This window comes from Mobula birostris, chromosome 20 (assembly GCF_030028105.1).
Source record: "Mobula birostris isolate sMobBir1 chromosome 20, sMobBir1.hap1, whole genome shotgun sequence".
In the NCBI taxonomy this organism is placed as follows: Eukaryota; Metazoa; Chordata; class Chondrichthyes; order Myliobatiformes; family Myliobatidae; genus Mobula; species Mobula birostris.
Window position 1 is genome coordinate 50,909,109 of NC_092389.1, and position 12,445 is coordinate 50,921,553.

Here is a 12,445-nt window from a genome sequence, read left to right on the forward strand (position 1 = left end):
AGTCCCGCGGGTTCATTGTCCGTTCGGAAATCGGACGGCGGTGGGGGAAGGAGCTGTTCCTGAATCGCTGAGTGTGTGTCTTCAGGCTCCTGTACCTCCCCCCCGATGGCAGAGGGGAAGAAGCTGTTCCTGAATCGCTGAGTGTGTGTCTTCAGGCTCCTGTACCTCCTCCCCGATGGCAGAGGGGAAGAAGCTGTTCCTGAATCGCTGAGTGTGTGTCTTCAGGCTCCTGTACCTCCTCCCCGATGGCAGAGGGGAAGAAGCTGTTCCTGAATCGCTGAGTGTGTGTCTTCAGGCTCCTGTACCTCCTCCCCGATGGCAGAGGGGAAGAAGCTGTTCCTGAATCGCTGAGTGTGTGTCTTCAGGCTCCTGTACCTCCTCCCCGATGGCACAGGGGAAGAAGCTGTTCCTGAATCGCTGAGTGTGTGTCTTCATGCTCCTGTACCTCCTCCCCGATGGCACAGGGGAAGAAGCTGTTCCTGAATCGCTGAGTGTGTGTCTTCAGGCTCCTGTACCTCCTCCCCGATGGCAGAGGGGAAGAAGCTGTTCCTGAATCGCTGAGTGTGTGTCTTCAGGCTCCTGTACCTCCTCCCCGATGGCACAGGGGAAGAAGCTGTTCCTGAATCGCTGAGTGTGTGTCTTCAGGCTCCTGTACCTCCTACCTGACGGTGGCACTGAGTGATGAGGTCTGTAACGGACGCTGCCGTAACAGATGTAACGCCTCCTATTACTGAGAGGATTTTACTGCACCGTGCAAAAGTCTTAGGCGCACATATTACGTCTAGCCAGGGTGCCCGAGGCTTCTGCACGGGAGACGCGGAGCGGGATGGGGAGTTTGCAGATCTGGCGGGAGCAAAAGGGCGTCGGGAATGGCGAGGGGTGGAGTGCCCCGCGGGAGGGGGTGTGGAACGGGTGGCGGGGAAGGAGTGCCCGGAGATGAGGGGTGGCACTCAGCCCTTTTGTCACTTGATTCCAAGCTATTGATTCATTAGAGAACGTCTCTCTGGTGCTTCCCTTCTCTCTTCGCCCTTTCCCAAACACGATGCCCCCTCCTTCCCGCTCTCAGTCCACAACAGAGACCCGTACCAGAATCAGGTTTATCATTGCTCACGCGTGCCATGAAATTTGTTTTGTTTTTGTGGCAGCAGTACAGTGCAATACGTAAAATTACTACAGTACCGTGCAAAAGTTGTAGGCATCCCATCTATATATATATATTTGCAAGGTTCGGTCACTAGACGTGCTGTGTGTGACTGTTGGTACTGTTTTTTTTGTTGCAACCTTGTCCCTGGAGGAACGCTGTTTTGTTTTGCATTGCTGTGGATGGTTGACTGACAATTAATCTTGAACTTGGGCCTGGACGTCAATCTCTGCGTCGAGCACACGGGGATTGGAGTGCGGGAAGGTAGAGCGGACGACCCGGCCAGGGAGGCCGCTCGGCCGCTCGGTGCCCCGCGGGACTCGTCCGGGGAAACGGCAGCGGCGGCGGGGAGACCCGCGATTCAGTGTTGATTGGCACGGCAGAAGTCATGATTTACCGTGTCCGTGACGTGGTCCGTTAGATTAGCGGGTGGCGTCACGTTATGGCAGCGCCAGCGACCCGGGTTCGAATCCCGCCACAGTCTGTAAGGAGTCTCCCCGCCACTCCCCCCTGGGTTTCCTCTGGGAGCTCCAGTTTTTCTCCCACGGGCCAGAGACGTAGGGTGTCATTGGGCTCGTTTGGTGAACCACTAAATGAAACAATAAACGATTGGCAGTGTAGGCATCAAGCCTGTGTGCTGTCAGATTAGTTCACTGGTAACTCAGCAATTCGCACATCGGCCCAGTTTCGTCAGTCATTGCGTATCGTATCACGTTTATTCTATCGCACTTCCTTGTTCCGCTGCGAATACGTGCGCGGCAATGAACCTCAGGCCTGGTATACGGTGACGCGGTGCAGTACAAACTCTGATAGTAAACTTACCTGTGAACTTTGAAACAAGACCGCGGCCTACAGCTGATGTTGAGTGCACGTTAGTCAGCGGGCTCCCTGTCGATAACTTGGATCTGGAAACGTAACAGGAGGTTTCTCCGGGGAAATAAAAAAAAATACCCTGGCTTTATTTATCTGTTTATTTGAAAAGCGTGTTTTTTTAGATTATGAGAACACTCAGTCCTCTTTTATTGTCAATTAGAAATGCACACATGCATTAAGAAATGATACCATGTTCCTCCAGAATGATATCACAGAAAACAGGACAGACCAAAGACTAACACTGACAGAACCACATAATTATAACATATAGTTACAGCAGTGCAAAGCAATACCATAATTTGATGAAGAACCATGGGCACAGTTAAAAAAAATTCTCAAAGTCCTCGAGTCGATCGACTCCCGAGTCCCCGATAGCAGGCGGCAAAAGGGAGAAACTCCCTGTCATAAACCTCCAGGTACGGTCAACTTGCCGATGCCTTGGAAGCAGCCGACCCCAGCCGACACTGAGTCCGTCCGTCCGAAAACTTCGAGCCTCCGGCCAGCCTCTCCGATACAGCCCCCCGAGCGCCATCCTCTGCCGAGCGCCTTCGACCTCTCCCCGGCCGCTGAAACACGCAAAGCCGAGGATTTTGGGGCCTTCTGCTCCAGAGATTCCGGTTACCACACAGTAGCAGCGGCATTTCAGAAGTTTCTCCAGATGTTCCTCCGTGCTCTCACATCCGTCTCCATCAAATCAGGATTGTGCACGGTCCCCTACTTGACAGATTACAGACATCATTCACCGGAGAGGCCGCGCGTACCGCCATCTTCTCCCTTTGCTAACAGCCCTGAGGAAAAAAATGATCGGAATGCGATCAGACTTAGCGTTGCATGACCTCCAGTATACTTTCTTTCCCCTCCCCCTTCATGCATGCCGGTACGTGACAACGAACGCATGCGTAAGCGTTAAATCCTGTTAACAGTGGAAACACTGGCGGAGGGGGTGGGTGAGAGAGGGAATGTGGAGCGGGTCACATTGGCCTTTTCTTACTGTCTGGTCTGGGAGCTGCTTAGATATGTTAAGTGTTTTGTCACATTTAATGCTCGTTCTGCACGATGTGTCTCGAGGCGTGGTCGAAGCCCGAGCGATTTACTTGCAGGGGTTCTTTAACCGCACACTTGGCCGACGCAGTCTTCTAAACTTGTTTCTTTCTTTCTTCTCCCTTGCTCCTCTGCTCGCACCCCCTCCACCACCCCGGCTGGTTCCTCTGCTGACAGGCACTTCTCAGGAGATTGAAGGTAGACAAAGACCCCGTGCATGTCATTAAAACTCTCTCGTGGGAAATGCTTTTGAAAGGGGGCGAAGTTTGTCTCGGTCTCGCGAAACCTCCACCCCCAACCTCAATCTGGGATATCCTGAAATGGATTACCGATTCGGAAAATCGACTTTTTTGGGGGTTTATTCTTTGTTTAAATTGAGGGATTGTGTGTCACAGTGGAAACTGCTAACTTATTTGTCTCTCTGTCTTGCCTGCATGGTGTAACCTTGGGGCTCCTTCTGAAGTCTAACCTGGCTTTTCCTAATGGTTTCGGGCTGAAGCGATTTGTGTCCTGCATCTCCTTGCCTCAGTCAGTTAGGATAGAATATCTAGAACATTAGGGCACAGTACAGGCCCTTCGGCCCACAATCTTGTGCTGACCTTTTTAACCTACTCTCAAGATCAATCTAACCCTTCCCTCCTGGGTAACTCTCTATCGATCTAAGAATCTCTCGTGTCCCCAATCTGTCCTCTACCAGCAACCCGGAAGTTCATTCCATTGCCCTATGTAAAACAACTACCTCTGATGTCCCATCCCGCGCCCCCCCCAGAGTCTCCCCCGATCATAGAACGCAGGAAACCTACAGCGCACTAGAGGCCATTCGGCCCACAGTGTTGTGCCGACCCACTCGAGAAGCGGCCCAGAACGTCCCCACTTGTTCCATCTACGTGCGACAGAACTGTTAAGGGGTACGGTTGGGGTCAATGCTGGCAGGCCTTTTCCCTGCTCAGGTTGGGCGAGGGGTCGTGGGTTAAGGGTGGCAGGTCGGAGGCTTACAGAGGAAAGTGAAGGGGAAGCTTCTTCACTCGGAGGGGGGGGGGGGCGCGGGGCTCGATCTCGGCAAGAGAAACTTGCCGAGGACTTTTTATAGAGCATAGAGATCCACAGGACATTACAGGCCCTTCGGCCCACAATGTCGTGCCGACCACGTAACCTACTCTAAAAGCTGTCTAGAATTTCCCTCCCGCATAGCCCTCTATTTTTCTAAGCTCCACGCACCTATCGAATAGTCCCTTAAAAGACCCTATTGTATCTGCCCCCACCACTGTCGCTGACAGTGCGTTCCACGTGCTCACCACTCTCTCTGTGTGAAAAACGTACCCCTGACACTCCCCCCCCACCCCGTACCTACTTCCAAGCACCTTAAAACTGTGCCCCCTCGTGTCAGTCATTTCAGCCCCCACTTGTAGTGGATCTCCGCCGGTTTACGCCCACAGATTCTCGCGCGCGGGGCCCACGCTGGTAAGCAAGCGGAACGCCCTGGCTGTGCCTCGGCCTCAGGCGGCGATGGGGTGGAACACACCGGCCAGAATATCCGGCGCTCTCTGGGAAGCCGTGATGCTGTCCTTGAAGCGCGGAGGCCGGGCTTCCATCTAAAACCAGGGTGCGATGCTGAGGTTTGGTGAGGCCTGGGTCAGGCCGCACCTAGAGTATCGTGACCCGTTTCGGGCCAAATTTATTGGCTTTGTTGGGACGCAGCGCAGAATAAGAGCATAAGAACCGAAGAAATAGGAGCAGGAGTCGGCCATCCAGCCCATCGAGCCTGACCCGCCATTCAATAAGATCATGGCTGACCTGTCTGTAAACTCAGCTCCATCTGCCTGCCTTTTCCCCATAACCCTTAATTCCCCTACTATGTTAAAAACCTATCTAACTGTATCTTAAATATATTTAGTGAAGAAGCCTCCGTTGCTTCCCTGGGCAGAGAATTCCACAGATTCACCACTCTCTGGGGGAAAAACAGTTTCTCTTCATCTCCGTCCTAAATCTTCTCCCCAGAATCTCCAGGCAATGTCCCCTAGTTCCAGTCTCACCTACCACGGGAAACAACTTTGCTACTTCTATTTTATCTACCCCTTTCAGAATACCCCATTTCCGGCCCTTCAAGCCGCAGTCCCCGACAAACCCCCCCGATTTGATCTTGGCCTCTAGGTAAGGATGTGCTGACGTCGGGGAGGGTCACCAGGAACATCCCGGGAGGGAATGGGTTGACGTACATCGAGCATTGAATGTCTCTGGGCCTGTACTCGCTGGAGTTTAGAAGAATGGGTTGGTTGGGGGTGGCGGTACCCAGTACCCTTCCGTCCCCGCGCTCCTCGTTGGGACCCTCTGCGATGTCAGCGCGTCCTTCCAGCGGACGAGGGGCCCCCGAGAAGCCGCTGGCGGTACCCCAGGCGAGGCCCTCCCGCAACTGGGCTCGTCCGCCGCCGTTGGCGCTGTGGGCCGCCCGTTGCTTGCCTCGTTTTAGAGCGCGGGGCACCTGCGGCGCAGTCCGGGGGACTTCGGACCACGCCGACAACTTAGCCTGCTCCACGATCGGGCTGGCAGTTTTCCTTCACCCCTTTTCTCCTGCCCCAACGCGCACCGAAGGAGATTCTGATTCCCTGTGCGGCAGAGTCCAAAAAAACATTTCCTTAAAAAATGTTGTTTCTTAAAAGATAGTCAGACACATAAAAGTTAACAAAAAAAACCCCACAATATATAAAATACTGTAAATAGTGCTCAAAGGGAGGAAACACTGAGGTAGTGTTCACGGGTTCAAGGCCCATTCAGAAATCTGATGGTGCAGGGTAAGAAGCTGTTCCTGAATCATTGAATGTGCGCCTTCAGGCTCCTGTACCTCCTCCCCAGCGGTAGCAATGGGAAGAGGGCACGCCCTGGGTGGTGGGAGGGGTCTTCAATGATGGTTGGCACGTTGTTGAGATGGTGGCCATTTTGAAGAGGTCCTCGATGCTGGAGGGGAGGGGCGGGCTAGTGCCCATCATGGAGCCGGCTGAGTTCACAGCCCTCGAGAGCAGCGGTTCCCAACCTTTCTTACCCCCACCCCACCGCCACCCCCGGACCCCTACCAGTAAGCGAGTGGGGGGGGGGGGGTCAGCAAAACCCAGGCTGATAGGCATGCACGGTTCCTCGCCACCCCGCCCCGACATTTCAGCCGAGGGCTAAGCACAGAGAGTTTTCACGAGTGAACTTGTGTCCCACGCCCCAGGTATCGGAGTTTGTGAGTCCTGTGTGAGAGTGGGTTTGTCTGTCTGGGTCTCTGTAATGTGAGGCAGACTGTGTTTGTGTGTGTGGTTCTTCGGAAGGGAGGCCCGTCCTTTACAGCGGAGAGGCAGTGAGGCTCCCTCTGCTGGCCGATCTCCTTCAGTGCGGCCCAGCGGCAACCACCCCAACCACCAGCCGCATCCCGGCTAACACGGTCGACCTGGACAATCTGTTGGACGGGAATGGGAGCTTAAGACAGCTGCGGTCGGCAGCGTTCATTAACTCGCTCCTTGCTATCTTCTGAAGATAGTCAACGGCAAATAAAGGCTACTGCAATTACTTCCAGTATTAAAGTAACAAATTACCAGCAAGACATTAACCAAACACTCAAAGACAGATGTCGAGCAACCCATAGGATATTAAAGCTTTTAAAAGTTCAAAGCTAATTTACTAGCAAAGCACACATATACAGCCCCGAGATTCATTCTCCACTGATGGTCTGCAAGTGACTGTGTGTACGGTCTGTCAGTGACGATGTGGGTCTGTCAGTGACGGTGTGTACGGTCTCTCAGTGACTGTGTGGGTCTGTCAGTGACGGTGTGGGTCTGTCAGTGATGGTGAATACGGTCTGTCAGTGACGGTGTGGGTCTGTTAGAGACAGTGTGTACGGTCTCTCAGTGACGGTGTGGGTCTGTCAGTGACGGTGTGTACTGTCTGTCAGTGATGGTGTGTACGGTCTGTCAGTGACTGTGTGGGTCTGTCAGTGACGGTGTGCGTCTGTCAGTGATGGTGTGTACGGTCTGTCAGTGACGGTGTGGGTCTGTCAGTGACGGTGTGTACGGTCTGTCAGTGACGGTGTGCACGGTCTGTCAGTGACAGTGTGGGTCTGTTAGAGACAGTGTGTACGGTCTCTCAGTGACGGTGTGGGTCTGTCAGTGACGGTGTGTACTGTCTGTCAGTGATGGTGTGTACGGTCTGTCAGTGACTGTGTGGGTCTGTCAGTGACGGTGTGCGTCTGTCAGTGATGGTGTGTACGGTCTGTCAGTGACGGTGTGAGTCTGTCAGTGACGGTGTGTACGGTCTGTCAGTGACTGTGTGGGTCTGTCAGTGACGGTGTGGGTCTGTCAGTGATGGTGTGGGTCTGTCAGTGACGGTGTGTACGGTCTGTCAGTGATGGTGTGTACGGTCTGTCAGTGACGGCGTGGGTCTGTCAGTGACGGTGTGCGTCTGTCAGTGACAGTGTGTACGGTCTGTCAGTGATGGTGTGGGTCTGTCAGTGACAGTGTGTACGGTCTGTCAGTGATGGTGTGGGTCTGTCAGTGACGGTGTGGGTCTGTCAGTGATGGTGTGGGTCTGTCAGTGACGGTGTGTACGGTCTCTCAGTGACGGTGTGGGTCTGTCAGTGACGGTGTGGGTCTGTCAGTGACGGTGTGTACGGTCTGTCAGTGACAGTGTGTACGGTCTGTCAGTGACGGTGTGGGTCTGTCAGTGACTGAGTGTACGGTCTGTCATTGATGGTGTGGGTCTGTCAGTGACTGTGCGGGTCTGTCAGTGATGGTGTGGGTCTGTCAGTGACGGTGTGTACGGTCTGTCAGTGATTGTGTGTACGGTCTGTCAGTGACGGTGTGTACGTTCTCTCAGTGACGGTGTGTACGGTCTGTCAGTGATGGTGTGTACGGTCTGTCAGTGACGGCGTGGGTCTGTCAGTGACTGAGTGTACGGTCTGTCAGTGACGGTGTGGGTCTGTCAGTGACAGTGTGTACGGTCTGTCAGTGACAGTGTGTACGGACTGTCAGTGACGGTGTGTACGGTCTGTCAGTGACGGTGTGGGTCTGTCAGTGACGGTGTGGGTCTGTCAGTGACTGTGTGGGTCTGTCAGTGATGGTGTGTACGGTCTGTCAGTGACGGTGTGGGTCTGTCATTAACTGTGTGTACAGCCTGTCAGTGACAATGTGTACGGTCTGTCAGTGACGGTGTGTACCGTCTGTTGGTGATGGTGCGGGTCTGTCAGTGACGGTGTGGGACTGTCAGTGACGATGTGTACGGTCTGTCAGTGACCGTGTGTACGATTTGTCAGTGACGGTGTGGGTCTGTCAGTGATGGTGTGGGTCTGTCAGTGACTGTGTGGGTCTGTCAGTGATGGTGTGTACGGTCTGTCAGTGACGCTGTGTACGGACTGTCAGTGACGGTGTGGGTCTGTCAGTGACTGTGTGCACGGTCTGTCAGTGACAGTATGTACAGTCTGTCAGTGACGCTCTGGGTCTGTGAGTGACTGTGTGGGTCTATCAGTGACCGTGTGTATGGTCTGTCAGTGACGGTGTGGGTGTATCAGTGATGGTGTGGGTCTGTCAGTGACAGTGTGTACGGTCTGTCATTGACGGTGTGTACGGTCTGTCAGTGACGGTGTGGGTCTGTCAGTGACTGTGTGCATGGTCTGTCAGTGACGGTGTGGGTCTGTCAGTGACAGTGTGGGTCTGTCATTGACGGTGTGGGTCTGTCAGTGACAGTGTGGGCCTGTCAGTGACAGTGTGGGTCTGTCAGTGACAGTGTGTGCGGTCTGTTAGTGACAGTGTGTACGGTCTGTCAGTGACGGTGTGGGTCTGTCAGTGACAGTGTGTACAGTCTGTCAGTGACGGTGCGGGTCAGTCAGTGACGGTGTGTACGGTCTGTCCGTGACTGTGTGTACGGTCGTTCAGTGATGGTGTGGGTCTGTCAGTGACAGTGTGTACGGTCTGTCAGTGACGGTGTGGGTCTGTCAGTGACGGTGTGTACGGTCTGTCAGTGACGGTGTGGGTCTGTCAGTGACGCTCTGTACGGTCTGTCAATGGCGCTGTGTACGGTCTGTCATTGATGGTGTGGGTCTGTCAGTGACAGTGTGGGTCTGTCACTGACAGTGTGTACAGTCTGTCAGTGGCGGTGTGGGTCTGTCATTAACTGTGTGTACAGCCTGTCAGTGACAATGTGTACGGTCTGTCAATGACGGTGTGTAACGTCTGTTGGTGATGGTGCGGGTCTGTCTGCGAATGTGTGGGTCTGTCAGTGACTGTGTGGGTCTGTCAGTGACGGTGTGTACGGTCTGTCAGTGACGCTGTGTACGGAATGTCAGTGACGGTGTGGGTCTGTCAGAGATGGTGTATACCGTCTGTCAGAGACGGTGTGTACGGTCTGTCAGTGACGGTGTGTACGGTCTGTCAGTGACGGTGTGTACGGTCTGTCAGTGACGGTGTGTAATATCTGTCAGTGACGGTGTGTAATGTCTGTCAGTGACGGTGTGTACGGTGTGTTAGTGACGGTGTAGGTGTATCAGTGACAGTGTGGGTCTGTCAGTAACAGTGTGTACGGTCTGTCATTGGCGCTGTGGGTCTGTCACTGACAGTGTGTACAGTCTGTCAGTGACGGTGTGGGTCTGTCAGTGACAGTGTGTACGGTCTGTCCGTGACACTGTGTACAGACTGTCAGTGACTGTGCGTACTGTCTGTGTGTACCATATGTTAGTGATGGTGTGCGTCTGTCAGTGACAGGTTGGGCCTGTCAGTGACAGTGTGGGTCTGTCAGTGACAGTGTGTACGGTCTGTTAGTGACGGTGTGTACGGTCTGTCAGTGACGGTGTGGGTCTGTCAGTGACAGTGTGTACAGTCTGTCAGTGACGGTGTGGGTCTGTTAGTGATGGTCTGTACGGTCTGTCCGTGACTGTGTGTACGGTCGTTCAGTGATGGTGTGGGTCTGTCATTGACGGTGTGGGTCTGTCAGTGACGGTGTGGGTCTGTCAGTGACGGTGTGTACGGTCTGTCGGTGACGGTGTGGTTCTGTCAGTGACGCTGTGTACAGTCTGTCAGTGGCGCTGTGTGCGGTCTGTCATTGATGGTGTGGGTCTGTCAGTGACTGTGTGGGTCTGTCAGTGACGGTGTGTACGGTCTGTCCGTGACACTGTGTACAGACTGTCAGTGACGCTATGCACGGTCTGTCAGTGATAGTGTGGGTCTGTCACTGATGCTGTGGGTCTGTCAGTGACAGTGTGTACGGACTGTCATTGATGGTGTGGGTCTGTCAGGGATGGTGTGGGTCTGTCAGTGACGCTGTGTACTGTCTGTCAGTGACGGTGTGTACGGTCTGTCTGTGAATGTGTGTACGGTCTGTCTGTGACGGTGTGGGTCTATCAGTAACTGTGTGTACCGTCTGTCATTGGCGCTGTGGGTCTGACACTGACAGTGTGTTCAGTCTGTCAGTGACGGTGTGGGTCTGTCATTAACTGTGTGTACAGCCTGTCAGTGACAATGTGTACGGTCTGTCAGTGACGCTGTGTACGGACTGTCAGTGACGGTGTGGGTTTGTCAGTGACTGTGTGCACGGTCTGTCAGTGACGGTGTATACGGTCTGTCAGTGACAGTATGTACAGTCTGTCAGTGACGCTCTGGGTCTGTGAGTGACTGTGTGGGTCTATCAGTGACCGTGTGTATGGTCTGTCAGTGACGGTGTGGGTCTGTCAGTGACGGTGTGGGTTTGTCAGTGACTGTGTGCACGGTCTGTCAGTGACGGTGTATACGGTCTGTCAGTGACAGTATGTACAGTCTGTCAGTGACGCTCTGGGTCTGTGAGTGACTGTGTGGGTCTATCAGTGACCGTGTGTATGGTCTGTCAGTGACGGTGTGGGTGTATCAGTGATGGTGTGGGTCTGTCAGTGACAGTGTGTACGGTCTGTCATTGACGGTGTGTACGGTCTGTCAGTGACGGTGTGGGTCTGTCAGTGACTGTGTGCATGGTCTGTCAGTGACGGTGTGGGTCTGTCAGTGACAGTGTGGGTCTGTCATTGACGGTGTGGGTCTGTCAGTTACGGTGTGGGCCTGTCAGTGACAGTGTGGGTCTGTCAGTGACAGTGTGTGCGGTCTGTTAGTGACAGTGTGTACGGTCTGTCAGTGACGGTGTGGGTCTGTCAGTGACAGTGTGTACAGTCTGTCAGTGACGGTGTGGGTCTGTCAGTGACTGTGTGGGTCTGTCAGTGACGGTGTGTACGGTCTGTCCGTGACATTGTGTACAGACTGTCAGTGACGCTGTGCACTGTCTGTCAGTGATAGTGTGCGTCTGTGACTGATGCTGTGGGTCTGTCAGTGACGGTGTGGGTCTGTCAGTGACTGTGTGGGTCTGTCAGTGACGGTGTGTACGGTCTGTCATTGACGGTGTGGGTCTGTCAGTGACGGTGTGGGTCTGTCAGTGACTGTGTGTACGGTCTGTCAGTGACGGTGTGTACGGTCTGTAAGTGACAGTGTGTACTGTCTGTCAGTGACGGTGTATACGGTCTGTCAGTGACGGTGTGTACGGTCTGTCAGTGACTGTGTGGGTCTGTCAGTGACGTTGTGTACAGTCTGTCAGTGACGGTGTGGGTCTGTCATTAACTGTGTGTACAGCCTGTCAGTGACAATGTGTACGGTCTGTCAGTGACGGTGTGTACCGTCTGTTGGTGATGGTGCGGGTCTGTCGGTGACAGTGTTGGTCTGTCATTGACGGTGTGGGTCTGTCAGTGATGGTGTGGGTCTGTCACTGACAGTGTGTACAGTCTGTCAGTGACGGTGTGGGTCTGTCATTAACTGTGTGTACAGCCTGTCAGTGACAATGTGTACGGTCTGTCAGTGACGGTGTGTACCGTCTGTTGGTGATGGTGCGGGTCTGTCAGTGACGGTGTGGGACTGTCAGTGACGATGTGTACGGTCTGTCAGTGACCGTGTGTACGATTTGTCAGTGACGGTGTGGGTCTGTCAGTGATGGTGTGGGTCTGTCAGTGACTGTGTGGGTCTGTCAGTGATGGTGTGTACGGTCTGTCAGTGACGCTGTGTACGGACTGTCAGTGACGGTGTGGGTCTGTCAGTGACTGTGTGCACGGTCTGTCAGTGACAGTATGTACAGTCTGTCAGTGACGCTCTGGGTCTGTGAGTGACTGTGTGGGTCTATCAGTGACCGTGTGTATGGTCTGTCAGTGACGGTGTGGGTGTATCAGTGATGGTGTGGGTCTGTCAGTGACAGTGTGTACGGTCTGTCATTGACGGTGTGTACGGTCTGTCAGTGACGGTGTGGGTCTGTCAGTGACTGTGTGCATGGTCTGTCAGTGACGGTGTGGGTCTGTCAGTGACAGTGTGGGTCTGTCATTGACGGTGTGGGTCTGTCAGTGACAGTGTGGGCCTGTCAGTGACAGTG

At 53.9% G+C, this 12,445-nt stretch overlaps 1 protein-coding gene across 1 annotated transcript in view; it reads left to right on the forward strand.

Annotated features, from left to right (window-relative positions):
• cadm1a (cell adhesion molecule 1a) overlaps nucleotides 1-12,445 on the forward strand; it is a 519,760-nt gene that overhangs the window by 345,285 nt on the left and 162,030 nt on the right. The window contains 1 exon segment of the mRNA XM_072238556.1: nucleotides 3,233-3,253. Coding sequence (XP_072094657.1) covers nucleotides 3,233-3,253 — 21 coding nt within the window.